The sequence below is a fragment of the Podarcis muralis genome, chromosome 3 (assembly GCF_964188315.1).
Source record: "Podarcis muralis chromosome 3, rPodMur119.hap1.1, whole genome shotgun sequence".
NCBI classification, from domain to species: Eukaryota; Metazoa; Chordata; class Lepidosauria; order Squamata; family Lacertidae; genus Podarcis; species Podarcis muralis.
In genome coordinates this window covers 112872919-112900742 of record NC_135657.1, presented here as the reverse complement: position 1 = coordinate 112900742, position 27824 = coordinate 112872919, and the positions used below count along the sequence as shown (strand labels likewise).

Here is a 27824-nt window from a genome sequence, read left to right as displayed (position 1 = left end):
TGGAGTTATTTTCTCTTTCTCTTTCTCTTCCCTTCTCAGGGGCATTTTTACAGAGGGAATTTCTTGTATCATTGCTGGTTTGCTGGGCACTGGCAATGGTTCTACTTCCTCGAGCCCGAACATCGGCGTCTTGGGCATCACCAAGGTACCACCCTGCGATGTTTGATGGCGCCTTCTGTTTCTTGCTGGATTTCTGCCAGTCACGGTTCCTGGGGCTATGCTGGGAGGAGAGTCGGGAACATCTGCCGGAGCTGAACGCAGCAGCTGCTTGCTTCTCTCCTCCGCTCCAGAAGCAGTACGAGGCTCCCAGTTTCTGGCACCTGGGCAAGATCAGCAGCAGGTTTTGATCTTCCAGTCCCATCCTAGTTTGGGCTTCTGGTTACTTTGATTTCACGTACGTGACGGCCTCCCATGGAATCCTGGGATTATTCCAGTGGGTGCAGAGTTAGGAAGACGAGGAAGCTCCCATTGACTAGGTCAAACTGTTGGTCCATCTAAGGTTGGCAGAGGTCCTTAACATCTTTATAAACTGTATAAACTAAGTCAGGGGGCAGAGAAGCTGTGGCTTTTCAGAGGCCACTGAACTATAGCTCCCTTCGTCTCTGGCCGAGTTACCCCTGCGGTAAGGACAGAACATCAGGAAGCATTCATCAGAACTTTTATATGTGAATGAATGGGCTCTCCTACAGAGATCGTTTTTTTGCACCAGTGGTTCTACAGGTGTAGCTCTGGTGCCAAGATTGTCCATTGAAAGTGAAATATACTCGGAGTTGAGAGTGGATTTCATGCTCTTTATTCAGCTCATAGTGGTGAGGAGGAATGGAAGTTCCCCCAGAATGTCTGCTTTATATACATTATTTACACAATGGGCCCCACGTGATTGGCTAATTCCGGGATTCTCCTGTAGGCCAATCAGGTTGCGGATTCACTTCCACCTGGAGCTGGATTGGGTGGCTCCTGTGGACCAATCAGACTGCTGCATTCTGAATCCTATTGTTCTAGGACCAATCAGACTGCTGCATTTTGGATCCTATTGTTCTAGGACCAATCAGACTGCTGCATTTTGGATCCTGTTCAACTCAGTACATAACAGAAAGATTTGCCCCACCTGTACAATCCCTGGCGTCTCCGGTGTCAGTTGCAGGAGATGAAAGGAGAGGCGAGACTCCCATTTTCTTCCCGAGACCCGGGAGTGCTGCTGTTTGCTGGAGCAGAGAGTGCTGGGCTGGAGGCCTGGCTGAGAGGTAGCCTCTAGATGCTGTTGGGTTCCAGCTGCCATCATCTGCAGCCAACATGCTCGATTGTCAGGGATGATGGGAGCTTAAGTCCTGCAATATCTGGAGGGCACCATGTCAACTTTCCTCCATATGACCTGTTATAAGTCAGCTTCACATGCAGAATTTAAAGGCACATAGCTTAGGTGGCTGAATTCAAGGGGAGTTACTTCCAGGTAAGGGTGCAGGTGGCACTGTGGGTTAAACCACAGAGCCTAGGACTTGCCGATCAGAAGGTCGGCAGTTCGAATCCCCACGACGGGGTGAGCTCCCGTTGCTTGGTCCCTGCTCCTGCCCACCTAGCCATTCGAAAGCACAAAGTGCAAGTAGATAAATAGGTACCACTCTGGCAGGAAGGTAAACAGTGTTTCTGTGTGCTACTCTGGTTCGCCAGAAGCAGCTTAATCATGCTGGCCACATGGCCCGGAAGCTGTACGCCGGCTCCCTCGGCCAATAAACAGAGATGAGCGCCGCAACTCCAGAGTCGGCCACGACTGGACCTAATGGTCAGGGGTCCCTTTACCTTTACCTTTACCTTTGCTTCCAGGTAAGTGTGCACAGGATTGTAGCTTAAAATCTCACTTTGCTCATGAAAACATGGGACTAATGATCTCTTATGACAGTTAGAAACCCGACTGAAAGGGCAAAGCCTATAGTCGTCAGGTACTATACCAAAGAATTGCAAATTCTCTTGTCCTGGAGACATTAATAGTCTAGCTAACAGTACAACGGGACGCGGGTGGTGCTGTGGGTAAAACCTCAGCACCTAGGACTTGCCGATCGAATGGTCGGCGGTTCGAAACCCCGCGGCGGGGTGCGCTCCCGTCGTTCGGTCCCAGCGCCTGCCCACCTAGCAGTTCGAAAGCACCTCCGGGTGCAAGTAGATAAATAGGGACCGCTTACCAGCGGGAAGGTAAACGGCGTTCCGTGTGCTGCGCTGGTGCAGGATCGCCAGAGCAGCTATGTCACGCTGGCCACATGACCTGGAAGTGTCTGCGGACAGCGCTGGCTCCCGGCCTATAGAGTGAGATGAGCGCACAACCCTAGAGTCTGGCAAGACTGGCCCGTACGGGCAGGGATACCTAACAGTACAACACTAATAAATAGATGCAACAGAACCCGCTTCTCCCTGCAGCAATATGGGAAGCAGACATGGAGATGAATAACAATATTGTGAAGGACGAACATATGATTAACTGGCTGTTACTCGTGTGTTTGCTCTTCCTATACAGGTAGGCAGTAGGAGAGTGGTACAGTACGGTGCTGGAATCATGCTCATTTTGGGAACCATTGGCAAATTTACAGCTTTGTTTGCCTCCCTCCCTGACCCAATCCTTGGAGGGATGTTCTGCACGTTGTTTGGTAAGTTACCTTTATTCTGCTGTGCAAAATGCAGTAAGCAGGATATTATTATTTCTTATAAATATAGCAAGAAAACCTATAGAATATAGTCACTTACTTGTAGTTGTGTGGCAATGATTCTTCAACTTCGTTGGACTGGTCATATTGTTCAGATGCCTGATTATCATCTTCCAAAGCAACCACTTTATTCCCAATTTAAGAATGGAAAGCGAAATACCGGTGGACAACAAAAAGAGGTTTAAAGACACTCTCAAGGCAAATCTTTTTTTAAAAAAAATGTAATACAGTGGTACCGCGGGTTACAGACGCTTCAGGTTACAGACGGCAGCAGCGGGAGGCCCCATTAGCTAAAGTGGTGCTTCAGGTTAAGAACAGTTTTAGGTTAAGAATGGACCTCCAGAACGAATTAAGTTCTTAACCTGAGGTACCACTGTATAAGCATAACTGGGAAACACTGGCCTGTGAGCGCTCCAGTTGGAGAGCAGCCTTTACCAAAGGTGTCATGGACTTTGAAGATGCTCAAACTCAGGACAAAATAGAGAAATGTGCTAAGAGGAAGGTACACTTGGCAAAGCCTCACTGTGATCAACTCCTGCCTAGAAACCTGTGCCCCCACTGTGGAAGGATCCAGAATTGGCCTCCATAATCACTTATGGACTCACTGTCAAGGCCATGTTCATGGAAGACAATCTCACTCAGCTACAAGTGATTGCCGAGGAAGAAGAAGAAGAAGTCATGTGGAAATAGCTTTGTGTTTTTAGTCATGACCAGGATTTTAATGACAGTTGTTGGTTGTTGTTTAGTCGTGTCTGACTCTTCATGACCCCGTGGATCAGAGCATGGTAGCTTCGAGAACACTGTCCAACCATCTCGTCCTCTGTCGTCCCCTTCTGCTTGTGCCCTCCATCTTTCCCAACATCAGGGTCTTTTCCAGGGAGTCTTCTCTTCTCATGAGGTGGCCAAAGTATTGGAGCCTCAGCTTCACGATCTGTCCTTCCAGTGAGCACTCAGGGCTGATTTCCTTCAGAATGGATGGGTTTGATCTTCTTGCAGTCCATGGGACTCTCAAGAGTTTCCTCCAGCACCATAATTCAAAGGCATCAATTCTTCGGCGATCAGCCTTCTTTATGGTCCAGCTCTCACTTCCATACATCACTACTGGGAAAACCATAGCTTTAACTATACGGGCCTTTGTTGGCAATGTGATGTCTCTGCTTTTTAAGATGCTGTAGTTTTCCCCAACCTGGTCCTGTCCAGATGTTTTCAGCTACAACTCCCTCCAGCCCTTATCATAGAATCATTAATTGTAGAGATGGAAGGAGTCCTGAGTGTCATCTAGTTCAAGCCCCTGCAATAAGGGGAGGAATGTCTGGCAGCTCAGTTGTCAATAACAAACTTAGTTCACCTATGCCAAGGCAGTGAAGGAGCCTTTGTTTCACTGTTGATGTTGTTGTTGTTGTTGTTTAGTCGTTTAGTCATGTCCGACTCTTCATGACCCCATGGACCAGAGCACGCCAGGCACTCCTGTCTTCCACTGCCTCCCGCAGTTTGGTCAAACTCATGCTGGTAGCTTCGAGAACACTGTCCAACCATCTCATCCTCTGTCATCCCCTTCTCCTAGTGCCCTCAATCTTTCCCAACACCAGGGTCTTTTCCAGGGAGTCTTCTCTTCTCATGAGGTGGCCAAAGTACTGGAGCCTCAGCTTCAGGATCTGTCCTTCCAGTGAGCACTCAGGGCTGATTTCCTTCAGAATGGAGAGGTTTGATCTTCTTGCAGTCCATGGGACTCTCAAGAGTCTCCTCCAGCACCAGAATTCAAAAGCATCAATTCAAGCAGAGCCAAAAGCACAATTTAAACCACAGCTGAACCTGAACAAAGTAAAAGCTTGCAACGGTTTGATTCCCTGCCAGCCTTTCAGATATTAGGTCTGAGGTTGCCCTCCTCTTTTTCCAGAATACACATTTATCTGAATAAAAGTTTTAGAGGGGGCCACATGAGGACTATTAAATTAAAGTGAAGAGTGAAGTGTGTTTTGCATAGTTTTGACAAAAAGCAATGCTGTAGCAGTTTAAGAACACCTCAGAGACTCCCCAAGCTAAAAACACAAAAGCAAAACTATTAGGAAAGCATCTATATTAAAGGAGATTTGTCAATATTATTTCTCCCACTTTAATATTCTCTCTCAGAACACACACACAAAAATGTTTCCAAATCTGACGTAGCTGTATTTTATTTTGCCAGCTACCCGGAGGCAGAGCAACAGTCTCCTGAAGGAAAGCAAAACTGTCCGCTCCATTTAAGTTAAGCAATACTAAAAAATTAAGGATGACTATAAAACACAGAAATGGAGGCAGTGAGAGATTTTACTTTCTTGGGCTCCATGATCACTGCAGATGGTGACAGCAGTCATGAAACTAAAAGACGCCTGCTCCTTGGGAGAAAGGCGATGGCAAACCTAGATAGCATCTTAAAAAGCAGAGACATCACCTTGCCAACAAAGGTCCGTATAGTTAAAGCTATGGTTTTCCCAGTAGTGATGTATGGAAGTGAGAGTTGGACCATAAAGAAGGCTGATTGCTGAAGAATTGATGCTTTTGAATTCTGGTGCTGGAGGAGGCTCTTGAGAGTCCCATGGACTGCAAGAAGATCAAACCTATCCATTCTGAAGGAAATCAGTCCTGAGTGCTCATTGGAAGGACAGAGCCTGAAGCTGAGACTCCAATACTTTGGCCACCTCATGAGAAGAGAAGACTCCCTGGAAAAGACCCTGATGTTGGGAAAGATGGAGGAGAAGGGGACGACAGAGGACGAGATGGTTGGACAGTGTTCTCGAAGCTACCAGCATGAGTTTGACCAAACTGTGGGAGGCAGTGGAAGACAGAAGTGCCTGGCGTGCTCTGGTCCATGGGGTCACGAAGAGTCGGACACGACTAAATGACTAAACAACAACAACAACAACAACATAAAACACTTATTTGGGGCAATCGCATTCCCACATTACTCTTCCCCAGTATGTTTATTTTCTGCAAAATGCTAGGCACACCGTAGCCCCTTAAAGTGTCCATATTGCGGCGATTTCTCAGTTAACTCTGCATGATTTGCTGATGCTTCTAGGATTAAAAGGGGGTTTAATATATCTTAGGGTGTTTCCAGACAACCTATTTATTGAGCATTCAACCAGATACGCTTGCAGACAACACTGGCTATTTAATGAACATTCATCTTGATATGTTGCAGGGAGGTTAGGTGACTGTTGCATCAAAACAGTGTTTTGCTACATTTTCCAGTGTATTTTCCTGTCACTTCCCTTACAGCAAAAAACTGGGTTTGTTGTGCAAGACTCCCTCCCCCAATCAAATATAAATGTGTACATTTGATTTACTAGTATGTGATTGAATCCAACTCAGAACTAGCAACAGACTTTGGAAGCACCCTTAGAGAGGACTCGAAGAAGTGATACGAATGTTCTGTGATACATAAAAATATCCGAAGTTGAAAGGTTGAATTGTAGGGTGACCTGCATCAAGTGTGAGAACTAAGGAAATTTGCACACACAGTTAAAGCTACACACACACTAAACTTTTAAAGAACAAAACACATTCCTCCCCTCAAAGAATTCTGTGTGCTGTAGTTTGTGAGTGACAAGTCTCAGCAACCTTTAACAAACTACAGTGCCCAGAATCCTTTGGGGTGGGTGGGGAGGGGGCTTTACTTTAAAGGTATAGTGCAGGGGTAGGCAACCTAAGGCCCGGGGGCTGGATGCAGCCCAATCACCTTCTCAATCCAGCCTGCGGACGGTCCGGGAACCAGCGTGCTTTTACATGAGTGGAATGCATCCTTTTATTTAAAATGCATCTCTGGGTTATTTGTGGGACGTGCCTGGTGTTTTTACATGAGTAGAATGTGTGCTTTTATTTAAAATGCATCTCTGGGTTATTTGTGGGGCAATTCGTTCATCCCCCCCCCCCAAAAAAATAGTCTGGCCCACCACATGGTCTGAGGGACGGTGGACCAGCCCAAGGCCGAAAAAGGTTGCTGACCCCTGGTATAGTGTGTATGCAGTCTTAGTTTGTGTAATTTAGCCAGGGTGAAGGGCACTAAAGACTCCCTTGAGCACTGAAAATATAAAGAATCTTGTACTTTCTTGAAATTTCATTGTGTAAACCCACATATCATGGTCTGCGCCCCCCCCCCCCCAATCCTGAACTAGTGGTGTTGTGTTTGGGGCTACAGGGGTGTTTGTTTCCACCAGGGATCCAAAACCCTGGATACCATGGGCAGAGCCAAGATTTTGGTTTTGGGGGAGTGGACACCCACCTGCCAAACGTCCAGATTTTTGCAGGGGTTTTTGATGCTTCTGTAAGAAAAAGCTCAACAATTTTGAAATGTCTCAGCAACAGTTGCTTTAAATTACTTTCTTTTGACCCAAAGTGCTCAGAAAAATCTGTCAAAATCTTTCTACAGTTTCTACTTTTAGTTAAGGATTGATTGATTTACCCCCCCACCGCCTGTCAAAATACAGTTTCTCTACCCTTTAGAGTGGGACGCAGGTGGAGCTGTGGGTTAAACCACAGAGACTAGGACTTGCCAATCAGAAGGTCGGCGGTTCGAATCCCTGCTACGGGGTGAGCTCCCGTTGCTCGGTCCCTGTTCCTGCCAACCTAGCAGTTCGAAAGCACGTCAAAGTGCAAGTAGATAAATAGATACCGCTCCGGCAGGAAGGTAAACGGCGTTTCCGTGCGCTGCTCTGGTTCGCCAGAAGCGGCTTAGTCAGGCTGACCACATGACCCGGAAGCTGTACGCCGGCTCCCTCAGCCAATAAAGCGAGATGAGCGCCGCAACCCCAGAGTCGTCCGCGACTGGACCTAACGGTCAGGGGTCCCTTTACATTTACCTTACCCTTTAGAGTTAGAAGATTCACTTGGGGCTGCTGCAATGTGTGTGATCCCAGAAAAACAGTTTACAGACAAGGATTGTTCTGAAGCAGCACTGACTGGGGAAGTTGGTCCCTTGCATTGGCCTTTTCTGCAACCTTTTCTTTAAGAAGTCCACCGTGCATGTATAATAAAGCCGAGTTTTTCCTCTTTCCCATTTGCAGGCATGATCACAGCAGTGGGGCTCTCCAACCTGCAGTTTGTCGACATGAACTCCTCCCGCAACCTTTTCGTCCTGGGCTTCGCAATGTTTTTTGGGCTCACCGTCCCAAACTACTTGGATTCGCGCCCAAATGCTATCAACACAGGTACAGTCATACCTCGGGTTGAAGTAGCTTTAGGTTAAGCATTTTCGGGTTGCGCTCCGCGGCGACCCAGAAGTAACGGAGTGTGTTACTTCCGGGTTTTGCTGCTCGCGCATGCGCAGACGCTCAAAATAACATCACACACATGCGCAGAAGCGGTGAATCGCCACATGTGCAGATGCACGGAAGCAGGTTGCATTCGCATCCAAGGTACCACTGTATTGAAAAGTCGCTGGAAAGTCTTTGCCTAATCAGAGGCATACAGAACTTCAGGACTGGACTGGTCCTACAATTAAGAGAGAGAGAGAGAGAGAGAGAGAGAGAGAGAGAGAGAGAGAGAGAGAAGACGCCCTTCCTCTGTTCCCACCCCTTTGTTCCCTCCTCCTGAGCTGGAGCAGGAACAGCAGCGAACTTGGTTGTCAGTCTGTCTCCTGCCAGTCTGGTCAGCTTCTGTATGGGCCGGCGTGGCTTCTAACTAAAGACACACATAGATCTTTCAGGCATCTTGTGGCTCCACATTGTGATTACAATTGTTTGTGGCAGTTCTAGGATTCTATGATGTGCATGGTACATCATCATCATCATCATCATCATATTTTATTTATATCCCACCCTCCCCAGCCAAAGCCGGGCTCAGAGCAGCTAACAGTAGTAAAGTAATGCATCAGTCTAAAATCATTTCATTCTAAAATCAGTTCAAATCAAATTGATGGCAACCATTGGGCTAGAGTTCTGTGAGGATCACCAAAGGAGGGGGGTCAGACTGTGCCTTGGCCAAAGGCCTGGTGGAACAGCTCTGTCTTGCAGGCCCTGCGGAAAGATGTCAAGTCCCGCAGGCCCTAGTCTCTTGTGACAGAGCGTTCCACCAGATCGGAGCCACAGCCGAAAAAGCCCTGGCTCTGGTCGAGGCCAGCCTAACCTCCCTGTGGCCCGGGACCTCCAAGATGTTTTTGTTTGAAGACCGTAAGGTCCTCCGTGGGACATACCAGGAGAGGCGGTCCCGTAGGTACGAGGGTCCTAGGCCGTATAGGGCTTTAAAGGTTTAAACCAGCACCTTAAACCTGATCCTGTACTCCACCGGAAACCAGTGCAGCTGGTATAGCACTGGGTGAATGTGATCCCGCAGCGAGGACCCCGTAAGGAGTATTGCCACTGCATACTGCACCTGCTGGAGTCTCAGTACACTGCATGTGTGAATGGAGCGATGGGTGGATTGGGTGGGAAAGAGAGGCAGAAAGACTCCATTTCTTTAGACTGCCTAAACCTACCAAACGAAAAACATGTCCTTTCTGGGACCTTTATCTTTGGCTAATGGGGGCAAAGAACTTGGGGTCTGGGTTTGTGTTGATGGTGAGGGCAAAGGATAGTAGAAAAGGCCTCTTCCTTCAGCCGGTTTGATATGCCACCTTCCTTTGTAGGAAAATGAGTTAGTGTAAGAAAATAGGGTTCTGAACTCCATGGAAAGGCTGGGTTGGGGAAGGAGAAAATGACATACAGAAATATGTATATCACCGTTTCAATTGTAAACGGATTGTTTTAAATTTACTAAATTTAACATTTTCATGCTCAATCCATCTGCAAGTTTCAGTTCAAGCTTCAATAGCAGTTTTGAATTTGTGATACGACAGGCATGTTGTCAATCTTATTTCTAGGTATTGCTGAAGTGGACCAAATATTAACAGTGCTCTTAACCACAGAAATGTTTGTTGGAGGTGGCATTGCATTCATACTGGACAATACCATCCCAGGTACAGCAGTTTCATTTCCTTGCAGCATTTTCAGAGTGTTTGTTGTGGGGGAGGAAGGGAAAGGAGAATGTTAGCCGCTTTGAGACTCCTTTGGGTAGTGATAAAGCGGGATATCAAATCCAAACTCCTCTTCTTCTCAAGCTGCTTGCATTTCATGTCTTGAGTGTACAGAATCTTAGGAACCCAAGCTGGGTCCAGACCAATCTAGTTCACATGTCTGCACAGCACAGAACCAAGAGATCACACAGATGTAGAACGGAAGCCAGCAATTTCTATCATGTATCAGTGTTGGCACTATTCTAGACTGCATATCATATACTTAAGTGGTGGAAATGCAGTACATCTGGAGTTAGGAGCTGGGGCAGTATTAACAGCAGGGGTATCAAATGACAGGAGGTGGGCTGGATCAGGCCCGGCAAGCTGCGAGAACTGGTCTGCCAGCTCCATTTTATTTCCTATTCTCTGTGTGCTGTGGCACCAAGCACTGAGGCTGAGAAGTAAAAACCCCTCTTGCATGATCTTTAAAGATCACTCTCTAAAGAGCAGACAGAGGACTTCATCTCCAGATCTCAGGACTGAGATGAGATGAAGAGTAAAGTGCAGCATTTCACCCCACAGTTAAACCACAGCAGTTAAACCACAGAGCCTAGGACGTGACGATCAGAAGGTCGGCAGTTCGAATCCCCGCGACGGGGTGAGCTCCCGTTGCTCGCCAACCTAGCAGTTCGAAAGCACGTCAAAGTGCAAGTAGATAAATAGATACCGCTCCGGCAGGAAGTTAAACGGCGTTTCCATGCATTGCTCTGGTTTGCCAGAAGCGGCTTAGTCATGCTGGCCACATGACCTGGAAGCTGTACGCCGGCTCCCTCGGCCAATAAAGTGAGATGAGCAGCACAACCCCAAAGTCGGCCACGACTGGACCTAATGGTCAGGGGTCCCTTTACCCTTTACCTCACTAACAGTGGTGGAGTGTGGAAACGTTGACTCGTCATCGACTGCTGTGGGCTTGAGAGAGCGCACTTGCATATGCGGTGATTGTGGAGGCTCAGGCACACACACACGTGTCTACACTTAAACGCAGCAAGAATTTATTTAGTAGAATCCTGATCACACACACTGACCATTTTCTGAATTTGGAGTGTTACGCATTTGCTGGAGGGCTGTTTGTGTGAACAATCCATATTGCAGATGGTAAGAATTGTGTGCTTTCTACCAAGTTTGAATTAACCATTTGCAAAATGGAGCGTCTAACGATTGAACCATTTTAAGGGACTGGTCAGAGGCTGCAGTTTCTTTTAACTACTGTCTGTCGCCGTTTGGCCAAGACTGCTGCAGCTGCCATTGAGGAAAAATAGTTTTTAAGTTGAGAAATCTCAGGTTTAATCTGCGGTTGTAAACTTGCTTTATTTTGTTAAGAGATTATATGGTTCTCCTCTTTGTTTTTGAACACCCTCTCCCTCCCCCCATCTATACTCCTTCCCAGGGACTCTAGAGGAACGTGGTCTAGTACAGTGGAAGGCTGGGGCACATGCAAACAGCGGCACGTCTGCAAAACTGAAGAGTTACGATTTTCCATTTGGAATGGGTGTGGTTAGAAGGATCCAGTGGTTAAAATATGTGCCAATTTGTCCAGTCTTCATGGGTTTTCACTGCGGAACAAAGAGGGATTCCAGCACACCAGAACAGATAGCAAACACGGCAGAGATTACAGTCACATGTACAAAAGTTTGAAGAGACTCCCAAAAGGTATGGAAGTTTGGACAATCTCAGATACTAGGGTATTTAAATCATACCCCATGCCTCAAGCAAATCACAACAGCAGAGGAGATTTTCCTCTGCCAACGTGTTGAGTTAAAGAGAAAGCAGTTAAAGGCTCAGCCTGGCGAACAGTTTAGCAATCTGTAAATTGGCAAGACACATTTGTTCATGGGCAGAATTCTGCCACCCCCTTTCAGTTCTGTCTATCCAGTATGTGCTTGGAAGAAAAAGATGTATTGGTGCTATGTTATGTTTTTGGGCGGCCATTAGCAGAATTGCGTGTATCGTCCTGTCGAAATAAGTAAATTCCACAGTCAAAATGATTCAGTCAAGTATAACTGCTTTAAGCCTACTTTGATTTTTACAGCTGGCCTACTGTTGTGATTCAAATTAAGGAATTTGGGACCTTTTTTGGCAAGAAATGATGCAACAGGTGGAAGGTATTGTTTACATACACAAATATGAGGACTGCTTGGATTCCTCAAGGAACCAGTTCTGTTTCCAGTACACTTCTAAGTAAAGTGTTGTGGACACTTAAAAGTAAATAATTATTATAATGACCTTCGAATCCCCGCAGCGGGGTGCGCTCCCGTCGTTTGGTCCCAGCGCCTGCCAACCTAGCAGTTCGAAAGCACCTTCGGGTGCAAGTAGATAAATAGGGACCGCTTACCAGCGGGAAGGTAAACGGCGTTCCGTGTGCTGCGCTGGCTCGCCAGATGCAGCTTGTCACGCTGGCCACGTGACCCGGAAGTGTCTGCGGACAGCGCTGGCTCCCGGCCTCTTAAGTGAGATGGGCGCACAACCCTAGAGTCTGGCAAGACTGGCCCGTACAGGCAGGGGTACCTTTACCTTTACCTATAATGACCTTACTGTAAAAAAATATGCTAGCTAATAACACCAAACCTTGAACCAAATTACTATGAAAGGTATTAAGTCATTATTAAGCATTTTTCTGAAATCTCCTCCTCTGAAACCTCCTCAATGTTCCCCAGCTCAGGTTATGATTGCTCTGAAATTGTAATATAATAATAATACCTTTATTGTCAATGTACAACCTGTGTACAATGAAATACAGGGCATAAGTAGCACTCTCCACAATTTATCTCTGACAGTTAAAAATCACTGTTATCCTGCATCTGGTAATGTATGGTGCCAAAGACTTAAGATAGCTTTGATTTGCATGTAACCAGGTGCAAGACTACAGTTACTGTCAGTACCTAGGAAGTAAAGAAAGCTAATTCCACAGCAAGAGGCTTAAAGTTGTTGGCATTTAGCGACATTACATGCCAAGGAGTAATCTTAAAAAAGGGCAACATTAATTCAGGCCCATGTCTCCCCTAAATTGCTTCACTTTACAAATAACAGCACACATCCTTTACATCTTTTCCTTATGTCAAGTCTATTACTTTCTCTCTCCATCAAGGCCTGCACACAAGTTCTGAAAAAGATGAACACTCAGGAAATAAAAAAAACAAGAAGTCGTTTCTACTATTATTTATTTTTTTAAATATTTTTGAAAAAATATAATTTTTTTACAATATTTTCAACTTAAACACTATTCACACTGAACACGTATGGCAGCTTAAGCTACCCAAATATGAAGTTTAAGAAGCCAAAACTGTTCTAGTTGTATTTAAAAAAAAAATTGTGCTGCAGACTACGGTGTAGTGGATGATTAAACAAAGCAAGGGAAAAGCACCACTCAAATCACTAATGCTATAAAGTTTTACAGGTAAAACCAACTCTTTTGAGGTTGTAAAATTTTATACAGGCAGTGCCATGTTTCTGGACTTCTGGAAGAAATTGTGATGCACAACCTCGCATCGCTTTAAATATAAATGTATTAGTGGGACAAACATTCCAACATGATAACTTGCTGTAATACAATCTCATCTGCCAGTCATTTTTGTTCCTCCTCCACCAGATCTGGTAGCCAAGATAAAGGACTTTGTACAGGTCTGTAAAAGCAGTTTGTGTATAATACATTATCCACGCTCGTCTCAAAAAAGAAGAGCAGGACGTGAAATTTTGCTTCATCATGGGAAGAGTTAGTAGCAGTTCTGAAATAATCCAGCTAATCTGCATAATCAGATAAACCTTGCTTTTATTTTCATGTTAAGGCATTATCAGGTGCATATCGACACCAACTCTTGCTTTAGCTAAAACAGACCACTCTTTGTCACGAATCCTTCTAAAAAGTAGAATTCCAAGAGTTTCTCAGAAACTTGGTACATTTCTCAACTTGACTGGTGCTTCCAACCTCACTGTCTCATTCACAAAAAGAGCCTGGGTCCGATTGTAAGTGTTATTTCATTTTTTTCTCCATTCCATTAACCTCTGACAGCAGTTGACTTAATAACAGTCTCAGCACTTTTATTAAGCATGCAAGACTAACAAAACTTTGGCAATGCGTAAGTGTAACACAGTGACAAGAAGAGAGAGCGTTTTAACAATTAAATCTTCTAATACTGGCTTCACAGTGTGGAAATTGTGCTACATCCACCAAAAGAGGGCCCAGTCTACTCATATATTTAGTACTTCACCCCAGGAACAAACTCCTTTGCATTTGGATTCAGATTACTCTTGACCTGGAGGGGGGAAAAAGAGACATTATAGATTGAGTTTATGGAGCAAAATGCGTCTATGACGCATTTGCACAAGGTTCAAGTTCTTAACAGCCAAGAGCTGCAAGATGCAATCACAGAAAAATATTCTAAAGAACAAGGTAGTCTTATCATAGAAACAAAGGAAGTTGCCTTATACGGGGGTCAGACTAGTTGATCATATAGTCCAGTACTGTCTGCTCTGATGGCCAGTGACTCTCCAGTAGTGGTGTCCAAACTTTTTTCAAAGAGGGCCAGATTTGATGAAGTGAACATGCATGAGGGCCAACGAAAGCTGTTGAGCTTTTCTTAGGATTTTACCCCAGGAAATGAACTGCCACAGAGGCTGGATTAAACCAAACAGCAGGCTGAATTAGGCCCCCGAAACAAACTTTGGACATGCCTAGATCACCAGGAGTCTTTGCCATCATGCACTGATCCTTTTAGCTGGCGATTACAGAGTCTTGTTGGCATCCATGTGTCTCAAGAAACAATGTAGTGTGCCACCGGGGCTGAAGTCAAACCAGGGTGTTAGCAGCACCGAAGTGACTGGTTTGAGGTGCAAACCTGGGCAGTGTGTGTGGAGGTCCTGGGCTGCCCAAACGACAAGCCTCACTAATGTGGTCCAAAGGAAAGCAGCTTAGCAGCAGGAATTGCAGGAAGGAGGCAGACAAGGCTCCGTCCAACTGTCTTAGGGACTCCACTCTGGATTTGTGTCTCGTTTACTCCTTAGCCCTTTCTTCTCCCGAAAACATCCTGCGAGGCAGCTGGAGGTTGAGCACCCGAGTTTTCCTTCTCCTGGATGGGCTACCTTTCTAGGTTGTCAAGCTCCACCTGCCCCTCACTTCCCTCTGCAGCTCGTGCAGAAAACATCTTATTGACTGTTGGACCCACTCTTAGTCTCATCCACTCAATCTGCCGGACCCTGTCTTCACATGCAGAGGAAGTCCCAAACTCACCAAGACTGAGTTGGTATGTTTTGCATGCAAAGCATGTTCTCTGCTACTGAGCTAAAGCCCCTGGCACAAACATTAATTTTTAAATGTTTAAGATTAGGAAACTGTTGTAAAAACCATAGAGGAAACCCCACTGTTTGTCAAGGACACAATTATCTGAATGTTGAATGTAGGGCTTGAAGGATCCTTGGATGTTTACCAATTATTTTTATTGATTTCCCACAGTTTTGAACAAATTGTCGCCACATTAATACAGATCCTTGGCTGTTTAGCCCCCTCCATGATATATAAAGAGTATTTAGGAAATCCCCTTCTTAAGAGTACACCGTAATACATTTCATAGAATCATAGAATTTGGTACAAGCCTATTCGCTTCTATCAAAAAACCATGCCTATGGATCCACAGCCGTGTCACAAAAGAAGTCAAAGAGCCTAACTCACAGGCTCACCTAATTAGATAATGGATTAAAACAGTGCAGCCTGGTTGTCTTAGCCACTGTTCCCAATTCTAAACTTAACAGTGAATCCTTAACCATCAACAGCAAAAACATTAATGTGGCAATTTAGATGTTATTTTGTGGTTACTTTTAAGTAGTTCTGGTTTTAACTTAACACACCAGAGCTCCTGAATACTACTTTCTTGTTTATTATTGTACCTGAGGCTTCACTAAAACTTTTTTTGTCACTGCACTTTTAACACGCGGTTCCTATCAATGAAAAAAATAGCAAAGATTCACATGTTTCTGCAAGTTTATCCGTCCAAAAACAACTGCTTTGATAACTTCTGCTGAATTCGAGTGCAGAGTATGTACTAAGGCAGGAAACTCCCAAATTGTGAGCCAGCTCGCACAAATGTGCTTTATTAAGTAAGGACTCCGGTGAGGTTGTCAAAATTACCTGCCTCTCAGAGACGGTTGATAGGCAAGGGAAAAAAATATACAGGGCAGCAATTCACACAAATATTGCAGGTGACCTCCCCCTGTGGGAAGGCAATTTTTCAGTCTAGGCATTGTGGTTCATTGTGCACACAAGAAGGAAACTTCAATGGGACTGACTTCAATGGAGCTGCTCAGGCAGATATTTCTAGGTGCCCACAAGTAGTTGAGCTTTGGTCCCAATGAAATCAATGGTGCCAAAACTAACTTTGGATCTACTCCAATATTCAGCCAATTTCCCTCATTTTAGTCATTATCTATGCTCAAGGTGTTTTTGGAACAGACTTGGAAAGTGCGAGGAAAGGAAAATATGTTACATTGGCTAGTTCTATGCTTTTAGTCTACTAAAATTGGAGGCACACTTCGTTCATTGATCCCAAAGTATTGCATTTTTAAATTCAGAAGATTGCACTGAGCCTCCCAGCATTTGGGATATGTATTATTACAATTTGCGCGCTACCAACGGACTTGAACATATGGCAGATGCTAGACAGACACTGAGGCCACCTCCAGCTTCAGCCACCAGACACGCAAGCCACATTGTCACAGAATCCAAAAGCCAAATGAGAGCTGCTCCGGAGGTCTGCAAGCACACATTCCCTCTCTTAACCACCTAGCCCCAGACTATTTTTCCTAGACTCTTAACACATGCTTTCCTTATTTCTCTCCATTCTTTCCACTGCAAAGACATTAAGAGGGAGGGAGAAGGGAGAAGGAGAACAAGACAGAAGAGGAGGTTCTGTTATAAAGTGTCTTGATTTCCTTCTTTTTTAGCTCCTCTTTGAAATAAATACCTGACAAGGATTGTAGGCAGCCTTGGTACAAATAAACTCAATGTTTAAAACCAGGCACTTACCACCAGATCTTCCAGTGACGAACTGTCACTGATAACAAGATCATTGAGCTGGTCCTGAATTTGATCCATCGTTTGCGGGAGATCTCTGGCTGGAATAAACCATTCATGTTCTTCCTCCTCTTCCAGCATTTCTTGGAAGCAACGTTCTATAAATTCTTCTTCCCACAACTCCTCTTCGATCTGTAATTAAGACATAGGAGAGAAACTTTACCATTGCCACAGCCACCAATCTTAAGGCTTCTTCACAGAGGTCACGCATAGAAAATGCTACAGCACTGCTCAACCAACTACTTCACAGTATTTTCATCATGGAAAATAAAGGTTTTTGGGTTGTTGTTTTTTTAAAATTCAGCTGGTTCTAGCAAGAGTTATATTTTCCAGTAAGTAGCCTTAACGTGGCAAGTTTGTGCAATAATTTAGTTGCACAATAGTTTATTTCCCTTAGTTCCCATCCCACATGAGCTGACAACACATCCTATGTAAAACAAGGCAGGCTAACTTTAAACACAGCTACTAAGAGCATGGGAAGTAAGACACAAATGAAAAATGGCGGGGGCGGGGAGTCTGTGAGGCCATCAGAACACACCTCACTTCTTTCCTAACACTAATGAGTTTGTTTGAAATTGCCTTTTTGCTTTACTTCTTATTCTTGTAATATAGCAACGCACAGCATTTAACCATATTATTATTATTATTATTATTATTATTATTAATAATAATAATAATAATTTATTTATACCCCGCCCATCTGTCTGGGTTTCCCAGCCTTTCTGGGCGGCTTCCAACAGAACACTAAAATACAATAACCTATTAAACATTAAAAGCTTCCCTAAACAGGGCTGCCTTCAGATGTCTTCTAAAAGTATGGTAGTTATTTTTCTCTTTGACATCTGTTGGGAGGGCATTCCACAGGGCAGGTGCCACTACTGAGAAGGCCCTCTGTCTGGTTCCCTGTAACTTGGCTTCTCGCAGCGAGGGAACCGCCAGAAGGCCCTTGGCGCTGGACCTCAGTGTCCGGGCAGAATGATGGAGGTGGAGACGCTCATTCAGGTATACTGGACCGAGACCATTTAGGGCTTTAAAGGTCAGCACCAACATTTTGAATTATGCTCGGAAACATACTGGGAGCTAGTGTAGGTCTTTCAAGACCGGTGTTATATGGTCTCGGCGGCCGCTCCCAGTCACCAATCTAGCTGCCGCATTCTGGATTAGTTGTAGTTTCCGGGTCACCTTCAAAGGTAGCCCCACATAGATAATCACTGATACTATTTGAAAGTGGAATAAGAGGGCTAGAAATGGCTAGTAAGTTAAAAATTACACGTGGCAAGGAATTCTTCAATCTCAGAAGGCCTTGCTAACTTGTGTATTTACCGTATTTTTCTCTCTATTACACGCAGATTTTTTCTCCTAAAAAGGAAGGGGAAATGTCTGTGCGTGTTATGGAGCGAATGTGGGGGGGTCCCTGGAGCCGATTAGGGGAGCGCAGGAACAAAAATCAGCAAAAATCAATCGTGCGTTGTGTCGGAGAGGGAAACCTGAAAAGAGGAAGTGGTTGCTTTCCTGCATTCTGCCTCAGGGTCTTACTGCCCACCCTCCTCTGTTTCGTTGCTGTGTTTGCTCAAACGGAACAAAGAGCAGGCAAATCCCCTCCCCTCCAGGCAAGCAGAGGGGAAAGCAGAGGTCTTTCCTTCTAATTCCTCTCCGTGCTCCTCGCAGGCAGCCAGAAAACATGCAGGAGGAGAGAGAAAGCTGGCTTCGGTTTGTGGAAACTTTTGCCTTTCTTTCCTCCCTCCCGTAAAATCCCACTCCTGCTTTCTTAGCCAGCTGCTTCTCTGCACACCGCTCTCTTGTCCCTTCTGTGTTTTTCCTTCACTCCCCACTTAAAATGTGGTTAAAAAGCATGGATCCACATGGATCCTCAGGATCTTTGCATTGGGCCACCCCAAATTCACCATCAGATCACATAGCAGCCTGCCCCCCAAAAATCACACACCCACTGTTGCCTGGGGCTGCAATGGTGCAAAAATGTGGTTAAAAAGCATGGATCCACATGGATCCTCAGGATCTTTGCATTGGGCCACCCCAAATTCACCATCAGATCACATAGCAGCCTGCCCCCCAAAAATCACACACCCACTGTTGCCGGGGGCTGCAATGGTGCAAAAATGTGGTTAAAAAGCATGGATCCACATGGATCCTCAGGATCTTTGCATTGAGCTACCCCAAATTCACCATCAGATCACATGTCTGTGGCCACAGCATGAAGCACAAAAATGATACATCCACTGTTTCATTCAGAATTTTTTTCCTTGTTTTCCTCCTCTAAAAACGATGTGCGTGTTATGGTCAGGTGCGTGTTATAGAGCGAAAAATACGGTATTTAGCATCCAGGGGTAAAACTAGGCTTTATTTCATCTGGGTCAAAGACTCCATTTGCCCCCGCCATGTGCATTTGTGTACATGTACACACACACACAGAGGCTGGGAGCCTCAATGGCACTCCTCTGGAAAATTCACCTGGTGCAAAAAACCTGGCTAGCCCCCACCCCCCAATAACTACAGCACTGAGCATTCCTCTCTATTTAAGTATCCAGTATAAGCAGAGAGCAGAGATTAAGCAACCAGAGTACCAATCTGTGTTTCAGAATGAGAGACAAGACTATCAAGGAAAGAACTGGAAGAAAATATAGGCAAATGAGATGCATGTTGAGAGAACAACAATTCTTTGCAAAGGCTTTATCTGCAGAAAAGAGGCAAGAGTCCTTCTGAAATTTCTAATAAAATATGATACCAAAAAAACAAAACAAAAAACACTCCTTCTTTACAGATATGGAAGGTGTCACATTATCTGCTCACCCACCTGCCTGTTGAACTCCTCCTCGTTTTCCATCCACATGTACTCAGCAAATGGATTATCATCTTCATGAGAGTGACCATTCATGATCACATCTTCATTTATAATGCTTGGACTAGTACTCCTGCGACTTGGGTCTTTCATGGTTGTGCCTTTGAGCTTAAGCCTGAAAGGGGTGGGGGGAAAAACACGGTCTTAAAGACGCTCAGTCAAATCCGTAACTGCACTTACTTGAAAGTCCCTTGTTGATTTCAGTGAAACATGATCCAGTGTCTGCAATGCTGGAAGAGACACATAGTTTGGGAAGACTTATTCCTGCATTTTCCTTCTCAAGCAGTGGAGATGGAATATCTATGGACAAGTATCTAACACTATATGTGACTATGCATGTATCAAAATTCTCCTATTGGCCCTTTTAGGGTGGAAACAAACACAAAGATTAAAACCTGTATTTTGCACGGACTGTGAAAAATAATGCAATTATGGTCCAAGTTAGACAATATGCAAGGCAGCACTGACTTGTTTGACCCTGACAATCTGACTGAGAAATAGTGGAGAGCAGTTCTGATAATTTCTGGCAGGAAGATTAACGGATAGCAAAGGGTCCTTCATCTTCCTCAAAGCCTTCCCTGCAGAGTCTGGCAATGTTCTATTTTGTCATCTCTACACACTCCTCTCTCTCTCTGTGATTGTCCAATAGGCAAGATTCAATCAGGTTTGAACAAGATGCCATCTAAGTACCGTATTTTTCGCTCTATAGGACGCACCCGACCCATAGGACACACCTTGTTTTAGAGGGGGAGAACAAGAAAAAAAATAAATCTCCCCCTCTCTGCCCAGCGCCCCTTCAGCGAAGCGGCAGGAGGCGCTTCACAAAGAGGGGGAGAATTTTTTTTCTTGTTCTCCCCCTCTAAAACAAGGTGCCGTTCAAGGTGCGTTCAGTCGCCTTCAGGCGGCTACCTTGGAAGCCTGGAGAGTGAGAGGAGTTGGTGCGCACCGACCCCTCTCGCTCTCCAGGCTTCAGTGAAGGCAACCCGAAGCCTCCGGAGCGCGGCGGGAGTTCCTTTCGACCTGCTCTTTGGGGAAGCCCACTGCCAGCCCCAAAGAGCAGGTCAGGGAGCAGCGGAAAGGCGCGTCAGTCCCTTCTCCCTCCTGAGGAAAAGCCCGCAAGAGCCGTGCGGAGCTTGTGTGTGGTTTTTGGGAGCTTTTCCTGCCTGCCTCCCCCCTGCATTCGCTCCATAAGACGCACACACATTTCCCCTTAATTTTTAGGAGGGGAAAAGTGCGTCTTATGGAGCGAAAAATACGGTACACTTTGTATGCAAGGATGCTGACTGGTAATTGAAATATGGGAGCAAGGCAACAATATCTGGCATATTTTCTGACTGGGAGAGATGAGAGAAGATACAGACAACTTTAATTTGTGGTGTTTAGCCTTGCCAGTTTCCACTTTGTAATAGATGCAGATTACAATGTTAAGCTAATGTATCTTTCATCAGCTCCCATATTGAAAGATGTCTCAAATCCTTTCCATCTAATGAGTACCTTGCTGTCCTCATTAATATGTTGGAACCCTGAGGTGAAACAGCTCTTTATGGGGTTTCTCTTGAGAACTATATTCAGAAGTTAAATTTGGTGCAAAACATGGTAAGACTTGATCTCTCAACAGTGTTACGTTCATGGCTGTGGGGTGTTGGAAATGTTTGAACTTGAGATTTTCTGATGTTCCAAGTTGAATGTTTTACCTTTATTTACTAAGCAAAACTAAGCAGCTGGGCCATGTTAAGTTTTCACACGCTGCACAACACTCAAACCAACAGCCAAAAAACACACCTTAATACAGTGGTGCCTCGCAAGACGAAATTAATTTGTTCCGCAAGTCTCTTCGTCTTGCGAGTTTTTCGTCTTGCGAAGCACGGTTTCCCATAGGAATGCATTGAAAATCAATTAATGCGTTCCTATGGAAACCGCCTTCAGACCAGGTCTGGGGACAGTCTGTCCCCTGACCTCTTCTTAAGGCTGGGGGGGGGGGGAACAAGGGCTTTTCTTCCCACCCCCAGCATTTTAAAAAACCCCGGGACAGCGGAGGACTTCTCCGCTGTCCGGGGCGATCTTAAAATGCTGGCGGGCAGCATTTTAAAATCGCCCCGGGACAGCGGAGGACTTCTCCGCTGTCCGGGGCGATTTAAAAGCCCCTGGGAAGGCAGGCAGGGAGGACAAAGACTTTTGCCCCCCGCCTGCCTTCAGAAGAGGTCCAGGACCTCTTTGCTCCCCCCCCCCTGCCTTCAAAAGCTGTCCTGGACAGGCTTCGCGGACCTCTCCCGCTGCTTGCGGAGAGTTGCCAGCATGCCGAAGCCTGCGCGCGCTGAGATCGTTCCGAAGCCGGGCGGCGGCGGGAGGTGTTCCCGCCCCGCTGCCCGGCTTCGGAGGAGCCTTCCGAAGCCGGGCGGCGGCGGGAGGTGTTCCCGCCCCGCCGCCCGGCTTTGGAGGAGCCTTCCGAAGCCCGGCGGCGGCGGGAGGAGGTGTCCCCGCCCTGCCGCCAGGCTTCGGAGGAGGTCCGAGGACAGTGGGGAAGACGCGCTGCGCTTCCCCGCTGTCCCGGAGATTTCCCTATGGGCTGTCGTCTTGCGAAGCAAGCCATAGGGAAATTCGTTTTGCGAAGCGCCTCCAAAACGGAAAACCCTTTCGTCTAGCGGGTTTTCCGTCTTGCGAGGCGTTCGTCTTGCGGGGCACCACTGTATATGACTGGCAAAAAGATTCACTTAAGTGCACTTAAAAGTGGCTTTAAATGTTACATTGCCTCAAATGCAAAGCATTACTTGGGGGGGGGGGATAAAATAGTGCAAATATTTAAATATGTGTAAAATCAGTAGCACACATCCCCTTCCGCTATTTAAATTTGTAGGGAAAAGTTAAGGCACTGGGCATTTTTAGAACACTAATTTTAGTATGCCTAAAGCATTGTGTGTATGGTATGCCACTCTTGTCCACTTGCTCCTCCCCAATCTTTCTGCTGTTGCACTAAGTTATGTTTTGGCTTAGCATGTTGTCCAAGCCCAGGCTAATGATTTAGCTCCTTCCTGACGAACCATGAGCTCGGTTTGTCATATGGTTGATGGGCTGCGGTTTGTCCAGGAGTGCTAAACCATGATCTCATGAACAGGAAGCAGCAAAGCTACTGCAGTCTCTTCTCCTAGAGACGATGCACTTGTGAAAAGTCATGGTTTGACGTAGCATGACATACAAACCTGGCCAAAGTCTGTAAAACCACTTTCACTATGTATTAGTTCCAGCTGAGATGGAGATAAATCTTATTTAGTACTGGTAGGAGCACCATTCTCTTTTGCTAAAGAATGGTTCTACCTGCAAAAACTCGGCAGGCAACTTAACTGCACTTTGTGCTTCTCACTACAACCGATGCAACTTTGAAAGCTGTTCAGTTTGGGAGGGGGGTACTGTTTCTTGTTATGTTACCAAGTTAAGATATAAAACATATTTTAATATTTTTTAACATAGTCCACTAATGTGTGCTCTGGAATGTCACTACTTTCTGCACCCAAAGCAAGATGCTTGGGCTTTGAACCACAAAAGCCCTAAACTGTGTGGACCTAACAAATCTCAGAAGCATGTTCGTTCCTTTACTCCTTCTTTAACACCAAAGTGTGCCTTCTTGACTGGACCATCATGTAAGTAGACTGATCAATAAGAGGCAGGCAAGAGGGATATTCAGTGTGGTTATCATAGTTGCTGAATGTCTTTCACCTTAGCAGTCTATCAAATTTGGACTCTGAACATCAAAGCATTGCAAGGCTTTCCTGTTTGGGGTGGCTTCAAGGGCTGGTAAGCAGCAGTATGAGAAACAGAAATATGAAAGCTAGGAGCTAGATGGCACCTTAAACCTAGGTTATGGGTGCAACAATGGAATGTCTAGGCACACTTTTTATAACGAAGATGAAGCTGAAAATGAATGAACTGCAGCTAAAATCTTGTGATCATTTTTCACATGGTCTAGTCCTCATCTGAAGACAGCAAAAAACAAAGCCGTGCTTCCCCTGCCCGCCACCCTAATATTCTTAAGAGGGTCCCTGCTACAGTCTTCAGAGTGGCTGGAAGTGGGGAGGCAGAAAAAGGTCCTCCTTTCCTTCCACTTTGCAGAAAAGCCCTACACCCCCTTTCCTTCACATAAATATATATTTATGGCGCCACAATTACCACATATTAAAGGCCTATACAACTGATGGCAGAGACACCCATCTTGAGTGTCCAGTCCTTCAATGATCCCACTCATAAATTTGTTTTGGTTTTAAGCATCACTGTGAGAGTCTGAGGTAGATAACATTTTAACATACACCACTTAAACCAGCGTAACTAACTGGCTAGTATATTACAAATTAAAAGCACACCATACATTAAAAGTACATTAAACAAGGCAACTAAAGCCTAAGCAAAACATGCTGGGTTTAAAAAGAAAAAATAAAGTTTTCAGGTCCCCTATCCATGCACATTCTACTTGGGAGGAAGCCCCATTCAACTTGGTTGACATTTACTTCGGAGTAACAGTGGAAATTTTAATCTGAAATCTTAGGCCAGGGGTTGGCAAAGTTTTTGTGGCTTGGGCTGGTTCACAGTCCCGCAGACGCCACGGTGGGCCAGTTTGTGTGTGTGTGCAAGCGCAAGCGCTATTCCGGTGCTGAGGAGGCGTGCGCAGCTTCCCATTGGCTGCAGTAGCTTCCTGCAGCCAATGGGAAACCGGCCAGCATCACGGAAGGCGGTCCCTGCTCTGCTCCGCGCTGGTTTAGTATGGCGCACGGGAGCAGACTGAGTGGGCGGTGAGGGTCCATGGGCTGGTTAAACGACCCCCATGGGCCGCTTGTGGCCCATGGGCCTTAGGTTGCCGGTCCCTGCCTTAGGTGCAGTACTGTACCCAGAGCGCAGAAACTGCTTGCGTTTATGAAATTCCCTGTCGCAAAACGCACCTAGAACAATGGGAGTTTAGAATGCTGGTAAGCAGGCTTGGGAAAGTTTTGATTCCTATATATTTTTTCTGTCTATCCCTCTTCTGTATTATTTGAAGCCTTAACACACTGGAAGCGACGGAAATGTTTTTCAACCACCACTCAGAACACAGGGAGGACTAAGTTCTTACTGGAAACACCCATTGTATATTGTTCTGCTAATCTAGTAAGGAAGGTCCACTTGTTGAAGCGATGAATTCGGCATTTAAAAATAAACCACTATTTAATATAGGGAATCTAAGAATCTCTGACAGGTACAAGTTCTCCATCCCTGATTTAACAGAGGTTTAGCCACCTGATAACGGAACAGCTCTGTCTGTGCACTGAAGGCTTTTTGATGCTGACTTCCTCTGTCTGACGATCCTTCCTTCCAGAATCCCAACCATCCAGAGCAGATTTTTAGAGACTACAAGGGGCTGCAAATTAAAGGGAGAGCTGGCAGAAGTGTTCCCCCCACTCATCTCCCACCAGCAGGCACATCTTCTGAGCAGAACTCTGTACAAGGGATACTCATGCTAGAGGATGGGCATGGAGTCAAAGTTACTTAAGTACCAACACTGCGAGAAATACCAGTTATTTTTCTTTCTCTTTTGAGAAGCATGGTCAGGTTTCAAGGTTAGCTCTGCAATACTTAGTTAAGCATTTATTGTCAGACTATACATCATAATAAAGCCCCATGGTATTTGGAGGGTTTATTTCACAGCTGACCAAACATTTCAGAGACTACTTATTAATAGCAAAGCTGCTGTAATTATTGTCACTTGCAATTTAAAAGTCTTCTTTACTATAAGTACCATATCTGCTGACTATGTAAACAAGAACATGTTATATTGATGCAACCTTCTGCTACTGCTACAGACTCAAAGATAGGGCCAGAACACTTAGAAGGTTAGTTTTTAAAATGTATCTTGCAAGATATTCCAGGCTCTGCTTAAAACATCTCTGATTATTACATTCAAACAAAAAATAATTATTGTTCTGTGTCCACTTTTGATTTCAAAATGTACACCATTTCTATGATTTAGCTTGGGAAACTAGACTGCAAGTCACCTTAGAAATGTCATCATGTTCCTCTCTCCATTTGCAACAATCAAGGGGAGCTGTGTTTAAGTACAGACTTCCCTCTGGCAGCTCTATGTCTCTTCCTACTAAATCCTGCAATTCATAGGATCCTGATGTCAAATGAGATTGTGACGTCACAAACCTCACCTGAGAGAGATGATGTATGTGGGCAAATACCAAACAGTTATATAACTTAGCTCTAAAAGAACCGGTTCTCCATCTACCCTGTGATATTATGTACTGAAACCAATGATATATAATTTGATTCATGGATAAGATAGCTGCAAGGGTAGGCAAGGTCAGTGTATCTTTAATGTTTATTATAATTTTACCCATGTCTTCTGCAGAAGAGTTCAGATCAGCTTCCATGTGGCTCTCAGGCACTGCTGATGGCCAGGTATGGTTGACTTTAGTAGAGAAACTGCATCAAATGCCTTATTTAAATGTGCAGAAGACACAACTTTTAGTAGGTATAGCTTTTCTCACACCTGCCCAACCTCTCTCTTCCCCATACGGGAGAGTGTCTTCATTGTATATGGAAATTCTAGATCACTGGCTTCCAAACTGTGCTCAGAGGAATCTTGAGGCTCCTCAGAAACTTACCAGAGGTTTCTGATCAGTAATCGTCAACAAGCTTCACTGAAAAGCAAGCTTGTCTACCATTTCCGAATCTTCTACAAAGCACAATGCAGAGGAATATGGGATGTATTATAGAACAGCATCCTGATTTAACATAGGGCAGGAGGCTGTCCCAGTGTACATTAAGTTTCGAAGTTCATACCAACAATCCTCCACAATGCTTTGGGGTTCCATGGCAGTTTTGTGGGAGTTCCTCATCTGATGAGACAATGTGGAAAAAGTGTTTCTTGGAAGCAAATAGTTTGGAAATATGGCTCTAGATAAAAATGCAAATTAGAGTAAGATTTTTTATATATATATAAAAACTAATTTGCCTCTTCAAACAGTGAAATATTCTGTACAGAATGAGGGAAAAATAAATGGCCACTGAATTTTGAATCTTCAGCCCAAGTATCAATGCACTGTTTTGCAAGCCTGAATGGTACACAAAATATTTCTACAAAAACAAACAAACAAACAAACAAACAAACACCTATTTCTGAAAAAGCCAGGATATAGCAATCTGTTTAAAAGGGCATTAGGAACAGTGACAGTCTGCAACATCAGAAAAACTAAGTAAAGGATTGTTGTGGCCTGTCTTTCCTCCCACTGTCCTCTCTAAAGGTAACATGTAGGTAATAAATATGATGCCTATACCTGCCAGCTTAACTGTACCTTTCTGGATTCTTGTTTTTCTCTTAGTTAACAAAGAATAAATGTTACTGAGCGAAACTCATCTGATTTACTAATTTTGCTTCAAACACGAAGACTTTAGAGATGGTGCCTAGCAGAATAACCAAAGCACACTATGTCATCCCATACCATCTTACTTCAGTATCTGATTAGACAATTCAGAGAGAAAATGAGGCAGAGGAACAGTGGCCAGCAGTATATTTCTAGGAATCCCAGCAAGAAAGGCATCAAAACAGCAGCCCTCCTCTACTGTTTGTCACCATGCAACCAGGATGCAGATGCATGCAGTATGCAGGTTGCGGCTCCTTTTAGTTATCATGGCAAAAATCTGCAGGCAGACAAATTCATGGAGGAGAATAGTATCTGACTAGGAGTGGGAAGATCCAGGTTCATATCTCCACTTGGCCATGAAACCCACTGGGTGGCATTTGGTCAATCACAACCTCTCCTACCCTCAGTGTTGTTGAGAGGAGGAAAATGAATAGGAAAGCCATGTACACCATCCTGAGGCCTTTAGAGGAAAGACAGGATGTAAGTTTATTAATTACACATCCCCCGAAGCCTGTGCTCATCACCATAACTTGCTGCATCAAATGTCATTTTTATTTGCTTAGCAGATGTATATCCCATCTTTCTTCCAGTATGGAACCCAAGGGGTATAAATGCACTAACTAGACCCTGGCCTGCTCACCTTCAACACGGTGGCAGCTGCATATGCCCACAATATAACCTGCATAAGAAAAGTTAAATGTGTGTGCTGTGTGACAGCAGTGCTGCCTTCCACCACTCGTGAATCTAATTATCAGCTTCACTTATGTGAGCCCCATTTGTTTCAATAGGTAAAGGTAAA

At 45.0% G+C, this 27824-nt stretch overlaps 2 protein-coding genes across 4 annotated transcripts in view; one reads left to right on the top strand and one right to left on the bottom strand.

Annotated features, from left to right (window-relative positions):
• SLC23A1 (solute carrier family 23 member 1) overlaps positions 1–15673 on the top strand; it is a 38328-nt gene extending 22655 nt beyond the window's left edge. For 2 of the 3 annotated variants that reach the window (XM_028722144.2, XM_028722147.2), the window contains 5 exons: positions 40–145; positions 2507–2636; positions 7736–7879; positions 9529–9624; positions 11108–11705. In XM_028722144.2, the coding sequence (XP_028577977.2) occupies positions 40–145; positions 2507–2636; positions 7736–7879; positions 9529–9624; positions 11108–11355 (724 nt within the window). In that variant the 3' untranslated portion in view covers positions 11356–11705. Of the gene's footprint in view, positions 1–39; positions 146–2506; positions 2637–7735; positions 7880–9528; positions 9625–11107; positions 11706–14718 lie in introns of those variants that run through there. The other variant, XM_028722145.2, reaches the window with a different exon arrangement.
• Positions 12862–19730, bottom strand: PAIP2 (poly(A) binding protein interacting protein 2). The gene is made up of 3 exons (XM_028722150.2): positions 19593–19730; positions 16733–16912; positions 12862–13970 (listed from the first exon to the last, which is right to left on the bottom strand). The coding sequence occupies exons 1-3, from the start codon at positions 19728–19730 to the stop codon at positions 13914–13916; spliced, it is 375 nt and encodes a 124-aa protein (XP_028577983.1). The 3' UTR covers positions 12862–13913.
• Between the last annotated feature and the right edge of the window lie 8094 nt (positions 19731–27824).

What these genes read in the sequence shown, in the direction of transcription:
- PAIP2 (XM_028722150.2), bottom strand. Translation starts at nt 19,730, where the DNA reads ATGAAAGACCCAAGTCGCAGGAGTACTAGTCCAAGCATTATAAATGAA. An exon ending in AGGAGGAGTTCAACAGGCAG is followed by an intron (nt 16,913 to 19,592) that starts GTGGGTGAGCAG and finishes TCTTAATTACAG; the next exon opens with ATCGAAGAGGAGTTGTGGGA. An exon ending in CGTCACTGGAAGATCTGGTG is followed by an intron (nt 13,971 to 16,732) that starts GTAAGTGCCTGG and finishes TCCCCCCTCCAG; the next exon opens with GTCAAGAGTAATCTGAATCC.